At 38.1% G+C, this 16535-nt stretch overlaps 1 protein-coding gene across 1 annotated transcript in view; it reads right to left on the reverse strand.

Annotated features, from left to right (window-relative positions):
- The window catches only part of ADCY2 (adenylate cyclase 2), a 203728-nt gene that overhangs the window by 64970 nt on the left and 122223 nt on the right, over nucleotides 1-16535 (reverse strand). The window contains exons 5-7 of the mRNA XM_064705535.1: nucleotides 6606-6754; nucleotides 5419-5530; nucleotides 4206-4333 (exon numbers count right to left, since the gene is read on the reverse strand). Coding sequence (XP_064561605.1) covers nucleotides 4206-4333; nucleotides 5419-5530; nucleotides 6606-6754 — 389 coding nt within the window. The remainder of the gene's footprint in view (nucleotides 1-4205; nucleotides 4334-5418; nucleotides 5531-6605; nucleotides 6755-16535) is intronic.

Below are 16535 nucleotides of genomic sequence, written 5' to 3' on the forward strand. Positions count from 1 at the left end.
ATCGCACAAGTTCCATACCTTCTTGGTGTTTCTTATGGGTAGCTCCTCCAAGCACTGACTTTCTTCTTCACAAAGTAGCCAACTGACCCCAATTCCCACCCCACTCTTTTATAGCACTCTTCTTCTCACTGGTTACAGCTGTGGCCTGTTAAAGTCAGGCCTGTTCCTAATCTTTGATAATTGGCCGAGCTGCAACTCCTTAGGGGTAAGATTACTCTCTACACTACCTTTATTTTCTAATATTCTATCCCCCTACAGTTAAGTATCTGTTCACCCCATGCCAAATCTCAAAACAGCCCTACACATAAGAGAAGCAATTATCTCTGCCAAAGCAGTTCTTCTGAATCACTGGTGGGCGACTGAGGTCAAAGAACCAGAACATTTCCAGACATATATCACATCGGTATTGACCACATATGTAAAGAGTAATAAAACTAATTCAGATATCTACAGGCTTAGACATCTCCAAGAAATGGGAAGACTATAACTTAACCAGATTTATGCAACCAAACCCCAATTGGTGTGGACCCAAAACTAGCCAGTAATAAGGAACGTGCACACACACTTGGAGAAATTTGGTGTGTTAAGGGAAGAAACAACTACAGAATAAGGAAACCAAATGGCTCCTGTATAGAAGTTGGGTGCACAGTTCTAGCAACATCTTCAATCTCAGTGATAAGAATCATCACCTCTATACCTTTTGAATTATTGAATTAATGTGACAGTTTTCTCTTTTTTTTGAAAGGGAACATAGAATGCAAGAGGCCTAATTTGATATGGTAAATCCTCCATTTAAGCAGTAATTCTCAATTGGTTTTTTCCCTGGGAAATGAAAATAACAGGACCATGACTGAAAGTATTTTAATTCCATCTGTCTCTCTCAAGTGTTTATTGGTATTTCTTTTCATATTGCCATTCTACACTGCTCTTGTGTAGCTGACACACTTGAAAATGAACTGCCTGTAAATGATCTTTGTAAGCACTTTGCAACTCACAAACAGCACTTTGCTCTCCACAAGGTGTATGACACTTTTGGAAAAAAGTGTTTTAAAATACTGGGCAAAATGGAAGTGGAACATTTATCCTCTAGGAGTGCTTGTCAAAAGACTGCCCTTCCATATTCTGCAGAATAAAGCAAGAGCAAGGGGAATAAAGTCAGCTTTATAATAAGCTCTCAGGATTTAAGCAGGGGAGCAAACAGAATTGTACCAGAACCGAATCTCTTTTTCTGTCTCACAAATTAAAGAAACCACAGGAGACATTAAATTAGCAGTGTAACTCTAAACTGAATTAGGATTTACCACTTCTTCTCTCCTGATCTCCTTGAACAATTGCCATGACAATGCAGGCACTGAATGCATTCAAGAATGTAGGCTATCACATTCCCAGAGGATGTTTGCATTACCTACAGAAGCATATCTGAAACTTTCCACCTTTATTTCATTTTGTGCTCCCCTGTCTCTCTGGTTTCCTTCAGCACAGCACAGTCTGTGTGCCCAGCCTGGCTGGCAGTCAAAATATTCATCAAACTGTATTTTTCCTACTGCAATGTGAAATTTGAGTTTGAAAGCATTCTGCATTTTTCAGAGGTGTGGTTACATTACAGGTAACTATACTCCATAGAGGCAAGAGTTCAGGTCATTAGGAAAGCATTTATACAGTTTACCTGAGCTTTCTTCATCTATAATTCTGGACCAAGGTATCCAAGACTCACCTAGCCCTTCCTTACACACTTTAACACATTGAGTGAACCTTAGGTATTTAATTCCCTGCAAACTGCCAGCTTTAACAGTATAGTTTCCTCTTGGACCAGACCTGCAGGAATGAAATCATACCTAAAAGAATTCTTTTATTTTTTATCTAGCATTCGAAATGGTATAACCATCTCATATCCAACAGTTTCTTTCACTTTCCTCTGAAATGGAATTTGTTTCATCCTACCAAATCAAAGGAAACCTTTGAGAATGTGTGACTGAGAAACATGCAAATAAGGAAGTCACCAGACAGACAAGGAGGCAGAGTTTGAGCTAAATGGAAACAACACATATATTCACACATAAAAATATTTTGCCTCAACAGATAAGCTCTGTCCTTAAAGCATCCAGTTAAGGTGGCCAGCTCACAGGCAGCACTGGCATTTATGGGTTGATAAAGTGAGCATCCCCCTCCTGGGCAAGCAGGATGCAGAGTATAAGAAACATTGGATTTGTTCCAACATAGAGCAGAGAAGCAAAGCACTTAATCAATGGGACTACAATCCATGTTTAAATGGGAACAATTCATAGCATAGGAAAGCTGAATTGCTCAAAATGGAGCTACACAACATTAGGGAAGAAGACTGAATAAGACTTTGTAGTACAGACCACCTGTCAATTTGGCAGAATTCCTCCTTTTTTGCTTCAAAGAGAAATGGAACTGAAACCATATTCAGGTGGTAAAATCTATACAGAACTGTTAATATAAACAGCAAACTACTTTATTTCAGTAGCTTACACACCGAGGGGGCAGTTTGCACCTCAGTGACTGAATGTAGCAATAATTTCTATCTGACAAAAAAGATATTTCAGATAGAGCAAGTCAAACATATTGAGTGACACACTGCCAACAGCAAGAGTATTACTACTTCTCATTTTACAAGGCACAGAAGTATGTCAGGAGATGCTTCCATACAAAGATGCAACAATCACGCAAAATATGGAGTTGGTTAATAATCAGCAATTTTCATTCACCTGCAGGCTGCAACACTTGATATAATACTTTGAAAGGATTTGAAAACACAGGGTACAGATTCCTCACTCCTTCTGTAAACAGGCTGTGGTAATCAGGCACCTATCTATGGGAGCACTGTGGTTTTCGACTACAGTAATAAAGTCAGATCAGAATATGCTTTACAACTAACCTATGATTTTGTAGTCTATAAGGCTGCTCTTACCAAGAACCTGATCACACGGCATTAACAATGAACATACTTGATAGCAGCCTGAGCAGAATGTTATTTCAGAGAAGACTGGAAGTTCTGAAGTGTGAGGAACTGACAGATTGCTCTCTGAGCTCAAGTAAAACATTGCATTATGATGTGTGACATACTTTGGTTTTTTCTGAAGGGCACTTTATGGCTCAAGTTTAGTGTTGTTTTTTCATCACCCTGTAACCTCCAATATTTTTTTCCTCTTAAGTAACAAAACAACAGGTTGACCAGAAACTCTCTGCAAATACTTTTAACTTTTCTCACACAGTATACAGATGTTTTGAAATGCAAACAAGAAAGCTCTCCTTTTCACTCAAAGGCTGGTGAAAAAATCCTGACATATTTAAGCCAACCAACAAGGAGGGCCAGAACTTTGGGACTGACACACTCTTGCCAACTGCTCTACAGAAGGGATGGTACCTTTACTTCCTAGTATGCTAAAAAAGGGAATGGCTTAATTGTGATACTGAGTGATAAAGAGAAAGCATCCAGTGAAAGTGACTGAAATGCAATCAAATCTGTAGAGATTTTTATCTTGCTTGGCAAGGAGAAATTCTCCCAAGTACCATTTAAAAATTAGATTTCTTTGGACACTACGTAAGTTACAACCATTTTTGGATGAAGAAACATTTTAGAGAATGCAACAACCTGATTCCTGTACTGAGGTTACTTTTACAAAACTAAAGCAAGGAGATCAAAATACTAGTTTCCAAAAATACTACACCTTTTCCATGAACACATAAAAGGGAAAAGAACCAAATTTGCTTTAGTCAACCTACCCATACAGTAATTACCCTGGATTGAGTTAGAAGACCAGATAACTAAAAGCCAAATAACTCTTGTGACTACAATTACACACATTTAAGGATTAGAGGAATAATTTTGTATGGCTACTTCATTAGACATTAAGATCAACACAGTTCAACATAATTATCCATTTCAGGATGAGGTGCACACCACACATACACCTCACAAGGATGGGCCAATTTCTCACTTTGCTAAATAGACAATGGTTAATGTAATCCAGAGAAAACCACAAAAACTGGAACTTACAGAAGAGCACACCGAGTTTTAAAATCAAAGTCCAGCTTCTTAGGAAAAATAAATCAGACAGAAGACTCCCAAATATCCAGATCTCCACATGATACACATCTTTGCCAAGTGTAGCTCACCTATGTATACTAATTTCAGTGAAGGACTGGTTTTAAAGGTTTTTTTTAAAAAGTTTAGTACTTACTTAATGGCTTCACACATGTCCAGTCCCATTTTCACACAATTCTTGGCATGATTTTGAAGAGATATAGGTAGTCCAGAAACACAGTAATAGCAGTCACCTAAGATCTTAATTCTCATACATTCATTTTCCTGGAGGAAAAAAAAAAAAGCAAGATGAGAGAGTGACTTCCAGTTTGAAATACATAAATGAAGGGTTACTGTTGCTAATGTCATTTAAGTCAATCTTTGTAAAGTCCTTCTACTAAAGCTTGTTTCAATACAAAAGGGCTTGGTGCAACAGAAACATTGAGAGAGTTTTGTATGGTTGATCCCTCTACCAGTTATGGTCCTTAATAGGCAAAAGCAGGAAGGAATTTCACTGCAAAACATGTTCACACCTGAGAATAAAGAACTGAGCTAAACTGTCATGTCCTCAATCTAAATAAAGCCTTTTTGTTTGAAATATGAAATCAAAAGACATAGTCTTCCACATTCACATCTATGAAGATATATTATGGAATGCTTCCAGAAGCTAGAAATCATAATAGTAGTTCTATATTTTCTACTCTAAGATTTTGTAAATCATAAAGATTTTTATTTTTTAAAAACTGAAATTTACTTTTAATTTAAGTTTTAAAATACTTGACAACAATTTTTCAACAAGTAAAGACACAGGAAATTTTATCTATTCTGAGGCTTCCAATTTTACTTTCATACATGAAGTTTAATTTAATTTATACAAAAATGGCACCTAAATAAGCAGAGGAAAAAATTCTGATTGTATCTGACTCTTTTCTTGAGAAATAAAGAGGCTGCGGTCAGTAATTAAAACTGATTGGATCAATAGTGTCTCTCTTCTCCTTCAGTCTTATAAATGCTTTTTCTGAGACCAGAAAACTGACTAACACTTTTCTATCTTGAGTTTATTAATCCTTGATATTGCAAAAAAAATCTATTTAAAGAAGTGTTCATCTGCCATTAAGCCTTATTGGGCTCCATGAGCTGTCTCTATTGGTCCTATTAGAGAGCTATCTTGGGTTTCACAGACTGTCACTCTGGCAGAAATGCACTGTTGCACTCAGACCAGAGCCAGATCATTTGCTTCACACGTTTCAAATCGAATCTTCCTGCCAAAGTCTCAGAAATGCTGCACAAAGACCCCGAGAGGAAAAAAAAAACAAAATTAAAGATGACTTTCTTATTCAAACTAACAGCAGCAGCCCATAGCAACCCACCTTGGCAATCTGGTCAAACTTGCCAAAGAGCTCATTGAGCATGTGCACCAGCTCTCCTGGCGAGCAGTCGCTGGCCAGGCGCGTGAATCCCACGATATCCGCGTACAAGATGCTGCAACACAAATTAACAGCATCTCACTCACAGCTTCCTTCTGCAGCACTCAGATCCATCAACCAGCAGCAATACCTGAAAGCAAGCACCCTGGATTGCACAGGGATATGCCCACACCCAAAACAGCCACTACTAAATGTAGAGCAGTAAATATAACTACATCTATAGGAAAACGTGTATTTGGCTTTATGGGTGTTGTGTTCATAGGTAATATAAACCTATATATACACCTTTATAAGTATTACCTCCTCAGGTATAACATTTATAGGAATACCTATATTTATAGGTATTTATAAATATTCTATACCTCTATCTGTTATGGGATTGAAAAAATAGAAATATTTTTCCAAGTCATAAATCCACAGTATAATAGTAGCAATATAATCATTTCAAAAGAGTATTTGTGCTCACAAGAGAACATGAGCTTCCTCAAAAGTCCTGCAACATTTTTAATAAATCAGTTTGTAAGAATATAATTCAAGCTGACTTGTCCAATAAAATAAAAAACTCCAGCAAAACAAACAAATAAAAAACCCAACCAAAAACAGAAAAAAGAAACTTGTTAAGAAGAATGAATGTTTGAAATGAAAGTGATTTATTTTTCCAGCTACTAGAATTTTTTAAATAATAAATAATTAGATCTGTCAGCAGAATATTTTATCTCAGGTACTGTGTAAAATATGTATGTGATACAGCTGCCTCTGTTTACATGATACAAGTCCTGAGAAATTGTTCCAATTAAGAAAATTTCAAAATCTGAATCATACCACTGACATGAATTACAATTTTGACTAGCATACATGGAAGCAGGATTTAGTAATTCAATCTGAAAAATGAAGACATTATGAAAAAAGGCCTAGCATTATGTGTCTTTTTCTGAACAACTCCTTTGTATTAACACCTTTGTGCTCTTCTGGAACGTAGCACTGTCAGCATTTGATCAAATTAAAGGATGCTACATATTAAGTTGTTGAAAAGCATATTTTTAAAAATGTTTCCTTTATTCCTCCCTTAATCCTTTCTTTCAATTTTTTTTTTCTGAATGTTGTTGATACATTTTATTACAATACAGTACCTTACATTGGTGTGCCTTTTGACATACAAATTGTGGAAGTTGTTGGTGTTTTCCAGCTGGCCTGCCTTTGGACCTTGCAGCCTCTGAATGATCTCTGCTTTCATTTCCATGGCAATGTGAGCAGGCAGTAAAGAAAGTAGAAGACGCTCCTAAAATTTAAAATGAAATCCACAGTTTCTTTAGGGAGAGTAAATTTAGCATGGCATCATGCACATGCTAACACACCCTGCTGTCAATACCACAGAACATTTTGATGAGGCTTGCACCCAGACCTGGTACAAGCTCCAAAGTTAATCAGTACCTTGAGGAGTGTGACAGGGACATATACGCATTTCCAAGTAATATCTGTTTTCTTCAAGGTTTTGTGTATATTAGAAAAAGCTTAAGCTAAGCTTAACATTTGCTGAAGTTATCTACAGGAATCTATTCAAAATCTGAGCAGGATGCAGCAAATGAAACAAGAGTCACAAGGCCAGTCCAGAGGACTTAAATGGAAATGCAGTTTGATTCAAGCAGGAATACACTACATCTTTTTTTTCCTTTCATACATTTTAAATGCTCTGCCATAATTTTAGCAGTTAGGCCTAAAATAAAATACACACAGAATATGCTGAAAATGTTGAATTTTGCAAAGCATTTTGATAGGTACTCTCTCCTTTAATATGGCATTTGACAATTTTTTTCTAATTAACCTAAAAGCCCATAGAATACTTAAAAAACCCAAACTCTACTTGTTTTTCCTCATCATTTGGCATTAGGGTCTTCCTCTTCTAAAGCTCTCTGGCACTTCCATTTCACTCATTTCACCTGTGACAGCTTTAGACTGATTTCCTACTTCTCTGGAAATCAGGTCAACAAGAACTCTGCAAAAAAAAAAAAATCCTTCTTGCTTTATCATATTCCATCTTGAAACTGAACAAGAATTTCCCATTTTCTCACAGGCAGACAGGAGAGACTCCTTCTGGCTAAGGATAAAAAACCGGAAGCCTGAACCAGTGAAGAGGGGGAAGGTAACTGAAAAAGCCCCTGACAGGGTCAGAGACAGAAACAGCTACACCAGAAAAGATGACGACCTCAAAATGTGCATGATTCTCAGGTGTTACTCAGAATGCTGCATGCTCTTTGGTTCACAAGAGTATTTTTGCAGACTTTGCAGTTCTGTTCACGAAGGTACCAGAAGAGGTGCAGCCATTAATCCAATCCTCTGCCTGGGATAATTATTCCTGTTCAGGTCTGATGACCTTGAGCAGAGCAAGGCAATAACGGGGCTATAGACTCTTCTAATATTTGCAGCAACCTTGGCTATCTATCTCTGTCAAGTATAGTGACAAACTCACATTCCTCATAGCATTTGTGCACTTGTAAGCATAGCATTCAATTACATGAGGCCCTGTGAAACTGATCCTGCACATATTTGGCAAAAAACTTTTACTGCAGTGAATCAAGACAGAATCTTGCTTTGCTGCTAATTAATATTGAACTAATAATTTATTTCTTAATTGTAAGATTAATTTAGTATGTTTAGGCATTTTAGCAAGTTCCCATCCAAGAGACCAGTGTATTTTCATTGCTTATGTTCACTGGCAGTGTTTCACTTCCACTGCTCCTTGTTGGAGGTATTTTGCTAACTAGTAAATAATATCTGTACAACCAATCAATTTTTTGCATAATGAAAACTTACTGTTCCAGGTTGCTCTTTATCTAACAGTACAGGATTGTTCAGACTCATTAACAACTGAAATTACACAGTTAATGAAGAAGTGTCACTCTTAGCAACAATTTTACATCACTATACTCCTTTTATACTATGGATAGAAAATGCAAGCTGGTTCACTATCTTCCTTTGACTCTTATGATTCTAGACATCTCTTATGATGCAGACAATGTCCAGGTTACTGCTTACATCTTTGAAACTCAGAAAGCCTGGTAAAAGGTCATAAAGCAAAGGTCATAAAAGTTTTCAAGGAAGCAAGCAAAAAAAGGAAGAGAAAAAGTTTTCATAGAAAGCAGCATAAAGTCAACTACCAGCTAAAGAATCATAGAGGAAAAGGAAAACAGAATGCCCTCATTTTGTAGGGTACATCAGGAGAGATGGAACATTTCCCCTTCTTTTTCTCTTCAGGCCAGCCCACTATTCCATTCTGTTTAAACATCCTGATGAAGCTGTTCACCACAGCAGAATTCCTTCCAAAGAATGTTTTCCTTTCTCCATTTTCACTGTACAAAAGAGAAAGCTGCAACCAGAGGCTGCTTTAGAGAACTGCAATTGGTGAAGCACACTGCAGAACACCTTGCCATATCCAGGAGCATATACAGCCTTCAGCCACCCCCTCCATCCTGCAGGCTGCAAGCATTCACACTTCAGCCCTGACCTTATCACTTGTGTGATAATGCGGATTGTTCATTTTCATTTCTTTCACTAAAAGACAGCTGTGAAAGAAGGTGAATCTTAACTATTTATGAGCACTGTGGCAGAGCTGGTCAGCTAAAGTTCCTAAGAAATGCAAAGCACACAAGAACAACTCTTCCTTCCTGTTTTTTCAATGCTGTTGGCTCAAAAGAGCATGGTGGAAGGATCAAAATCCCTTACTGATCAGCTTGTAGTGCACAACGTTCTGCACTGAAACTCCTGCAGACTGGAACAATGCAAGGAACACCACAAATCAAGACTACTGCTTATGCTGGCTTTATATTTGGTAATACATTCCATTCTGTACTATTCTCTCAGAAGGATAGAAAATCTACACATCAAAAACTAGCTGAACTGAGATACAAGACACTGACTTTTAGACAGAAATCTTCCTTATTTGTTGTAGACAGAGAAGCCACTCTCAGAACTACCGTCTGTTAGAAAAAAAGCTGAAATAATTCTGAATACAGGTCAAGAGGCACCATTTAAAACTCTTCAGACTGAAAATAAGAATACCTGCTTCTGGTGAAAGAGAAACTGCTGTGCTATGACAATGAAAATCTCCTCACAAATGTCCTTCCCTAGAATATTAACAACATGACCTCAACAACTTATACAGGGGGTTTATGCACACAAGACTGTTTCCCGACTTATTCCCTGGGACTGTGCTTTCCTCTCAACCATTCAAGTCACTTCCAGCTGATACCTTTCTAGTCCTAGGGCTAAAAGATGCAGCCCACTAACTATACTAAATTAAAGTACCTTTCAATACTATAGTTTATTTCTCTCTTCTCCACCTGGACCCCACTAGAAGGATAGCAAGTAGTCATCCTCCCTGGATTCTCCAGCTGAAGATTTTCTGTGGTTTATGTCAAAATGTTATTTGAGCTCCTGATCTCTCAATCTCTCACATCCAAGTCGAACCCTTTGTCAGAATTTTCCCTGAAACATCCAGATGACTTTAGCAGTGATTCTTAGTTACTTAACACTTCTCTAAAGCTTGATAAACTCTGGTTGCTTTCTAACCTAGAACAAGCTGGCAGAGGCCAGTGAAAGAACAATGTGATGTTTTTTGCAAGGTGGCAGTTGCACATGTCTCACAAAATACCAAGCTGTTGTTCTGCAGCAAACAAGCACAATATCCTCAAACAGCAGGTACAGGTTATTTTTAAGAGTGCACATTTCACAAATCAACCTCTTCTTGGCCTGAGGCAATAATACCTTATTTATTTGTTCAGTCTTGTTTTGTTATGCAAACTACCAATACTGATTCACTCATTTGTACAAGATTACATCATGATCAATGCTTTACTGAGTATAAATGTAAGAATTTATAGATTTAAAGGCCAAATATTCTTTCAGCTAGTCTGATTTCTTGAATAATACAGCTAACAGAATGTCATTAAGGAAAAACAAAGGTAGTCTGATAGGACTCACCCTATTAAAATCAACTTTGTGTCTTGCTATCAATGAAGAGAAATTGTCCTTCAAGGCAATTCACAGAATCTAATACTGAAATTCTGAGGTAGCAATGCTCTCTCTTTCTCTCTCTGTTGTCTAGGGAAGGAACTGCAGGTCCACATTTTGGTCTTACTGAAAGAAATGTCCATCTTTGTTGTTAAGCTTTTTCTCATATTCAAGAAGTCTGCAGAAAAACTATCTGTAGATCAAGTGAAGGACTATAGGAATATTTTTGTCCTTATAATCCCATATAAGGATATTTTTGTCCCTTTCAATGTCATTTAGGCACTGAATATTGAATTCTGCTTTTCTGTGGGATGGATTTTGTTTTCAGTTTCCTGTGGCATATATCTAATCATCTCTTTAGCGAGTTTGACAAACCAGGTCAGTAAGTCAGTGATAAGAGCTTGAGAAGCAATTAGCCTATGCATGCATCTTGCTTCACTACAAAGTTTAGAAATAAACACTAATAACATCAAATTTTAAGCTGCCTTTGAAATGTATAAAGAAATAACCTAAAATAAATGAATTTTCTGATTCCTGATCACAAAATGATAGAACAGTCAAGAGCTGATAGAGATGGTGATCCAGAGCGTATTTGGCAAAGTACCATACTGTTAACCCAAATCTCATGATCATCCTCTTAAACACACTTACAAGAATAAAGAGTTGTAAAGTGTTTTTCTTAAAGCTAACTTGGACTCCTAACTGAAAGATGAGAAGATTTTTAAAAATTATGTGCTACTATCTCCTTAAATTTAGCTATGTTAATAACTTCCATCAACGTCATTACTTGTGCTGAAGCCAATAAATTGATTTTATTATACACAACAAGAAAAGTATTCAGTCTTGACTACAGAGACATCAAGAGATGGAGTATTCACCAACTTCTAGTGGTTAACCACCTGAACTGTTAAAATCTGTTAAAAATGTGTTCTGCATTTCTTACTTTGAAGCCTTGGCCCTGTTATATCTTTCTCAGCTCAAGATTAATGTCCCTACTCTTATTCCTGTAAACACACATAACTGTCTTTTTGATCAGGTAAATAGACTTAGGTGTAAAAATCTCCTTCTCCTACGTATTTCCTGCACTCTCTTCTCAAAACCTTCAACAACCTTCAAGCATTTTTAAGGGTTTCTTGACACAAATCCTAACATTTTGCTCCAGCAAACAAAGATATGCATACATTTATTTCACTCAGTATGTCCATGACTTACTCTGTGCAACCTTCTGTTGTAACATCCTCAGAGTTCCCTGACTGCTGTTGCAGGTCTCCTACTTTCTCCAGAATATTGTAAAGTTGCAGCCTTACAATATCCTAGTTACGGTCCATGCTCTTTTAGAATTATGTCTCTTGAGAAAGTTACAAAAAACTCTCTTGATTAATATTGCTTATAAAGTATTCAATATTATGGTATTTATTATCAGACCAGTATTTACATTTTCTGCAAAAATTACTGTCTGTGAATGTCTTCACATACCTCCTAGATCATTAACAAAAATACATAACAGCATAAACAATCAGATTATATTCTTGCAGAACATAACACATATGCTAACTCCACTGATAATTTCCAGTTACTCCATTCAAAATCTATGAGACTGTGCTCTCTGGCTGGGAAGTGTCAGCACTTTTATGCTGAGCATCACTGCATCAAATATCTTACTGAAATCTTTTGATTATGGAAAGTTACTTAACCCAAACATGTACTCATTATATACTAAAAAATATTTTCTTATTACTTGATTTCTTACCAAACTGTTGAGTACATCACTCTACTTCTTTCCAAATACAATCCCATCACAGGCAGCACCTTTTATTTCATACTGACTGTTTATACCTTTTCTATCTAGTGGCAGCCACTTCCTTGGTTATGATGGCTTTTTTCCTGGAAAACTTCCAAAACTTTTATTGGCCTTGACAAAACCAGACAAGGATCAAGGATTTTTCATGACATCTAGAAATCTCCTACATATCAGATCTCTTGTCATTCTGAACTTTTTATATATATATATCTAATTGCTGGTTTTGCTTGTGACTAGTACAGGCTTTATGACACAGATAACATCTTTCCAGATGGCAGAACTATGAACTCTCATCTGGTCATCTAAATGCCACACCCCCTTACACACACTGCTAATGACATTCATTTTTGATTTTCTTCTCCTTGGAAAATGAGTTTTTCCCCAAGCATAAGGATATACTATAAGGCTTTTTGTTTTCATGACCCTTTTGGTGAAATTTCAAGTGTGCAATGCCAGGAGCTACAATATCAACACCAGAAAATCAACACACACACACAAGGGGAATGAAAGCACCATCCTCTCATTCCTCACTAGTTCTCCAGGCATGAAATGCAAATGGCCTCATGAAATTATCCTGCAGAAGACAAGCTGTAGCTGTCCAGGAGCTGCTCCCATGGCAACAGGAGGAACCCTGAGTGGGGCTGCCAGTTTTCAGGCCCAAGTTGAGGGTCACAAGCTCAGAAGGAGATGGGCTGTATCCATCCAGGTGTTGGGACTGGTCCAGGGCCAGGATGAGGCCCAGGTTGGTGCCAGACAGGGATCTGCTCCCACAGTGCTGCCTGGGAGCCTCTGCCTGGGAAGAGGCTGTGCCCTCCCCACTCCGTCCCTGAGCTCCAGCCATGCCTCCAGAAAGGGGACAGTTGTCTTCAGATAATTCTGCAATTGCCAAACATCAGTGGTGTGACCTGGTCACTTCACAAGAGCAGTAAAGCCAGTGCAGACTGTCAGTTTAAGGCAAGGGTTTGCAGGCTAAATACACAGCACTGTGCACCCTCAGTGCACCCAGCTTGTTTGCTGCAGAGCTGCCACCTCACCAGTCACCTACACATCCAAAAAAGTACTAAAGCTATGCAAAGCACCACCACTGTTTCAATGTAGGAGACTGAAAGCTCATATAAATTCACAGGCTTGCCGTGTATTTGGCAAAGACAAATTCCTACACAGAACCTAGGGGATGTTTAATGTTTATGCATAGATTACATATGCAGCCTGTTTAGGACTAATTTTGCAAGCAATGTTCACTACACCTTCAGAAAGCATGCCTATCCTGGGGCTGTTCAAGTGACAAGTCACCAAACAGCACAGTAATAGAGTAAAAGAGAACACACCAACATACACAGCCAGACCTGCCTAATTAACTGACAGAATTTCAAGGTTTGTTTCTGTCTCATCCTGTTAATTCTTGCTCTGAGTTTTATATATTTCAAGAACTGATGAACAGACAGAAGCAGCATTTTGCAAAGAATCAGTCTGATGAGTGTAACATGTTTATTATTATATCAGTCTCCAATAAAGGCAAAGAATTATAGTGCTGGCAATTGCTCAATACCATTCTTTTAAATAATAAACTATTTAACTCTGGTACAACTCACCTCACATTTTGATGAGAAGAATTTTGTCTCTGTTTTTACATATTTTTCTTCTTCCAAACCATCTATGAGACATGTCAGGGAAGATATTCAAGAGTACTGCTTGAAAGGTATCTACACAGCCCTTTTTCAAAGACCAAAGTTTCCTGTTCATCTGCCCAGTTTAGAGCCAAACCTTGTGGTTAAAAGCATCAAACCCAAAGCAAAACCAAAAGCATTTCTAAGGCACAGCACTGCATTTAAGTTAGAAGATCACATCTGAAGCACAGTGACAGCATCACTCCTCCACAGCCTTCTAGATAGCATGAAACTGATAGTTTTTACCTTTAACATTGCCTCTGGTGTTTTAGCCATCTGCTTACAGATTGCCAAGTAAACATGAAAGAATGGATTTCTTTCTGGCAATTTGCTAATATTTTACTGGATAGCCTACACGTAGCATACATTTGAGGGATCAAATGTTGCTCACCACACAAAATAAAGATCAAAATCTAGATTTTTGAGAATAAAGATTCTTATCAGGCACTGCTACACTTGTCAGGAGCTCAAAAACATTTAAAAAAGTGGGTCAGACAGAGCAGTGAGAAGCAGGGCCACACAGCAACAGAAATGAATCAAAAAAGTCAATCTCCGTATTAGAGTAATCAAGAGTAGAAGTAGTTAAACATAGTTTTGGCCCATACAACAGCCAGTTTAAATAGAGATAAAAGTTTATTCAAGCAGGAGTAAGAGATTATTTCACCCATAAATTAATGAAAAGTGAACCTACAGTAAGGAGCAATGCTAGTTCTTGTGAAACAGTGATGATAAATTTTAATGTTGCAAGCTGTATATTTTAACACCTCTTTTCTGAGCACTGCTATTTATTCAACAGCTCACTTCCTAACCTTGAAGACAGAGGAGGCTGACTCACACTAGGTGGAAATCAAAGAACAGGCAGATGTCTGGAGGGTGTATGCTGTTACTGCATTCAAAAAGCAGACCTCTTATTTCCTTACAATGGTCTAAATAAAAGGCAACAAGAATGCCTTGCATTATATTTCCATCTCAGGATTGACAGTTTCTTGTAAAAATCTCCCAATTGCTCTTTAATGATTATATTCACCAGCTACTAAAGACAGAAGGTTTTGAATGAAAAACTTTGCTCCTCCTGAAAAAAACCCTAATATAAACAGAGTTTTGAAAACCAGTTCTCTTTATTTTGAGGAATCTGAACAGGGAAAAAAAAGCAACAACTTAATGATGGTAGATACATGCTAAACTAGTAATTAACACTGACTAGTAGGCCTAATCACAAAACAAAATTTAGCATAAATAGTAGTAAGGGTTAAAGCTTTCAGAATTAGCCTGGTTTTCTTTTCTAAATATTTTCTGAGTTTCATTCTATACATTTTATTTTCTGAACATTTTCCACATTACTATGTGTATAGTTTTGGAAGTGTTTTCTATGGTATGTTCCAGAGGTACTTACACATGTAAGTTTGCAGACAGGAACTCGGACTTAACCACAGAAAGACAGGAATGGTAACTACCAGAACTTCAAGTGCCTTGTCACCTGGGAAAAGCCTGTCCTCCTGGGACACTAAGTCTGTGTGTGCAATGCATTGAGAAAACTGGACTTCTTAAAATGCAACTGAGAAAAATTAGATATGCAGAAGGAAGCCACATTAAGTAGAAAATGACCAAAAGAGGGTGCTGTTTATGATTCTGCACAAAGAGCCACCAGGTCGTTAGCTACAGGCTGGAAGGAGGCACCTCAATGTGCTTGGAACTCTGTTGTGGGCAAAACAGTCTGCAGCCAGGTAATTTTAATAGAATTAATTTACTGTAAACAAAAACAAACCCCTCACTGCTGATTGCAGTTTTGAAAAAAAGAAAAAACTACAAAAAAAAAAAAACCAAAAAAAAGAAGGTTAACACTGAGATAGACAGTTACACAACCATCTATCCTCTGCCCTTCTTGGCCTCAGTTTTCCCTATTTTTGCTGTGCATTATGCTCCGTCCATCTAAATTCTTGTGCTGAACTGGCAGGCAGGGTAGGAAGCTGAGATAGCAGTGTGATAGTTTCTTTCTGTCAGTGTGTGCTTAGCCACTTCTGCTGTTCCATGATTAAAGGTTTCTGCTGTCCTTGTCCTCCACGTCTCTGAGCCAGCCTCAAACACTGATGGCCTGCAGTGCCCTCTGATGTGTCCACGCTCAAGCATGGATTGCCCATGTGCCACAGCCCCTCAGTGGTGAGGGTACCTCGTTTGGGTGGAGTGTCCTCTACACAGATCAGCTTGTCCCCAGCCTCCAGAGCTGCCTGTTTCCTTCCACACTGTATTTGGGCAGGGGCACCTTTGGTCCCTCGTTAAATGATTTTTAACGCCCAATGGCTAAGATTTTCTACACAAAGCAGGCTTTTCCATGACTGTTTCATATGCCCCACAGTAGGCTGGAGGCAGCTTTGGCAGACATGAAGAGATTCACAGTGACCCCTCCTGCAGCTCACCACCTCAGCAACCTGTGGCCACCAACACAGGCTCCACACAAAGCCACAGTGGCCAGTGGTGCAGAAATGGGGTGGCCGCTCCAGGGGTTTTCAAACTTTAACAGGAGATCCACAGGTTAAACAATGTTGTCCACGTGCAACGCCTCATCAAAACAGCTCTCTGCCAAAATG

Source organism: Zonotrichia leucophrys, chromosome 2 (assembly GCF_028769735.1).
Source record: "Zonotrichia leucophrys gambelii isolate GWCS_2022_RI chromosome 2, RI_Zleu_2.0, whole genome shotgun sequence".
NCBI lineage: Eukaryota > Metazoa > Chordata > Aves > Passeriformes > Passerellidae > Zonotrichia > Zonotrichia leucophrys.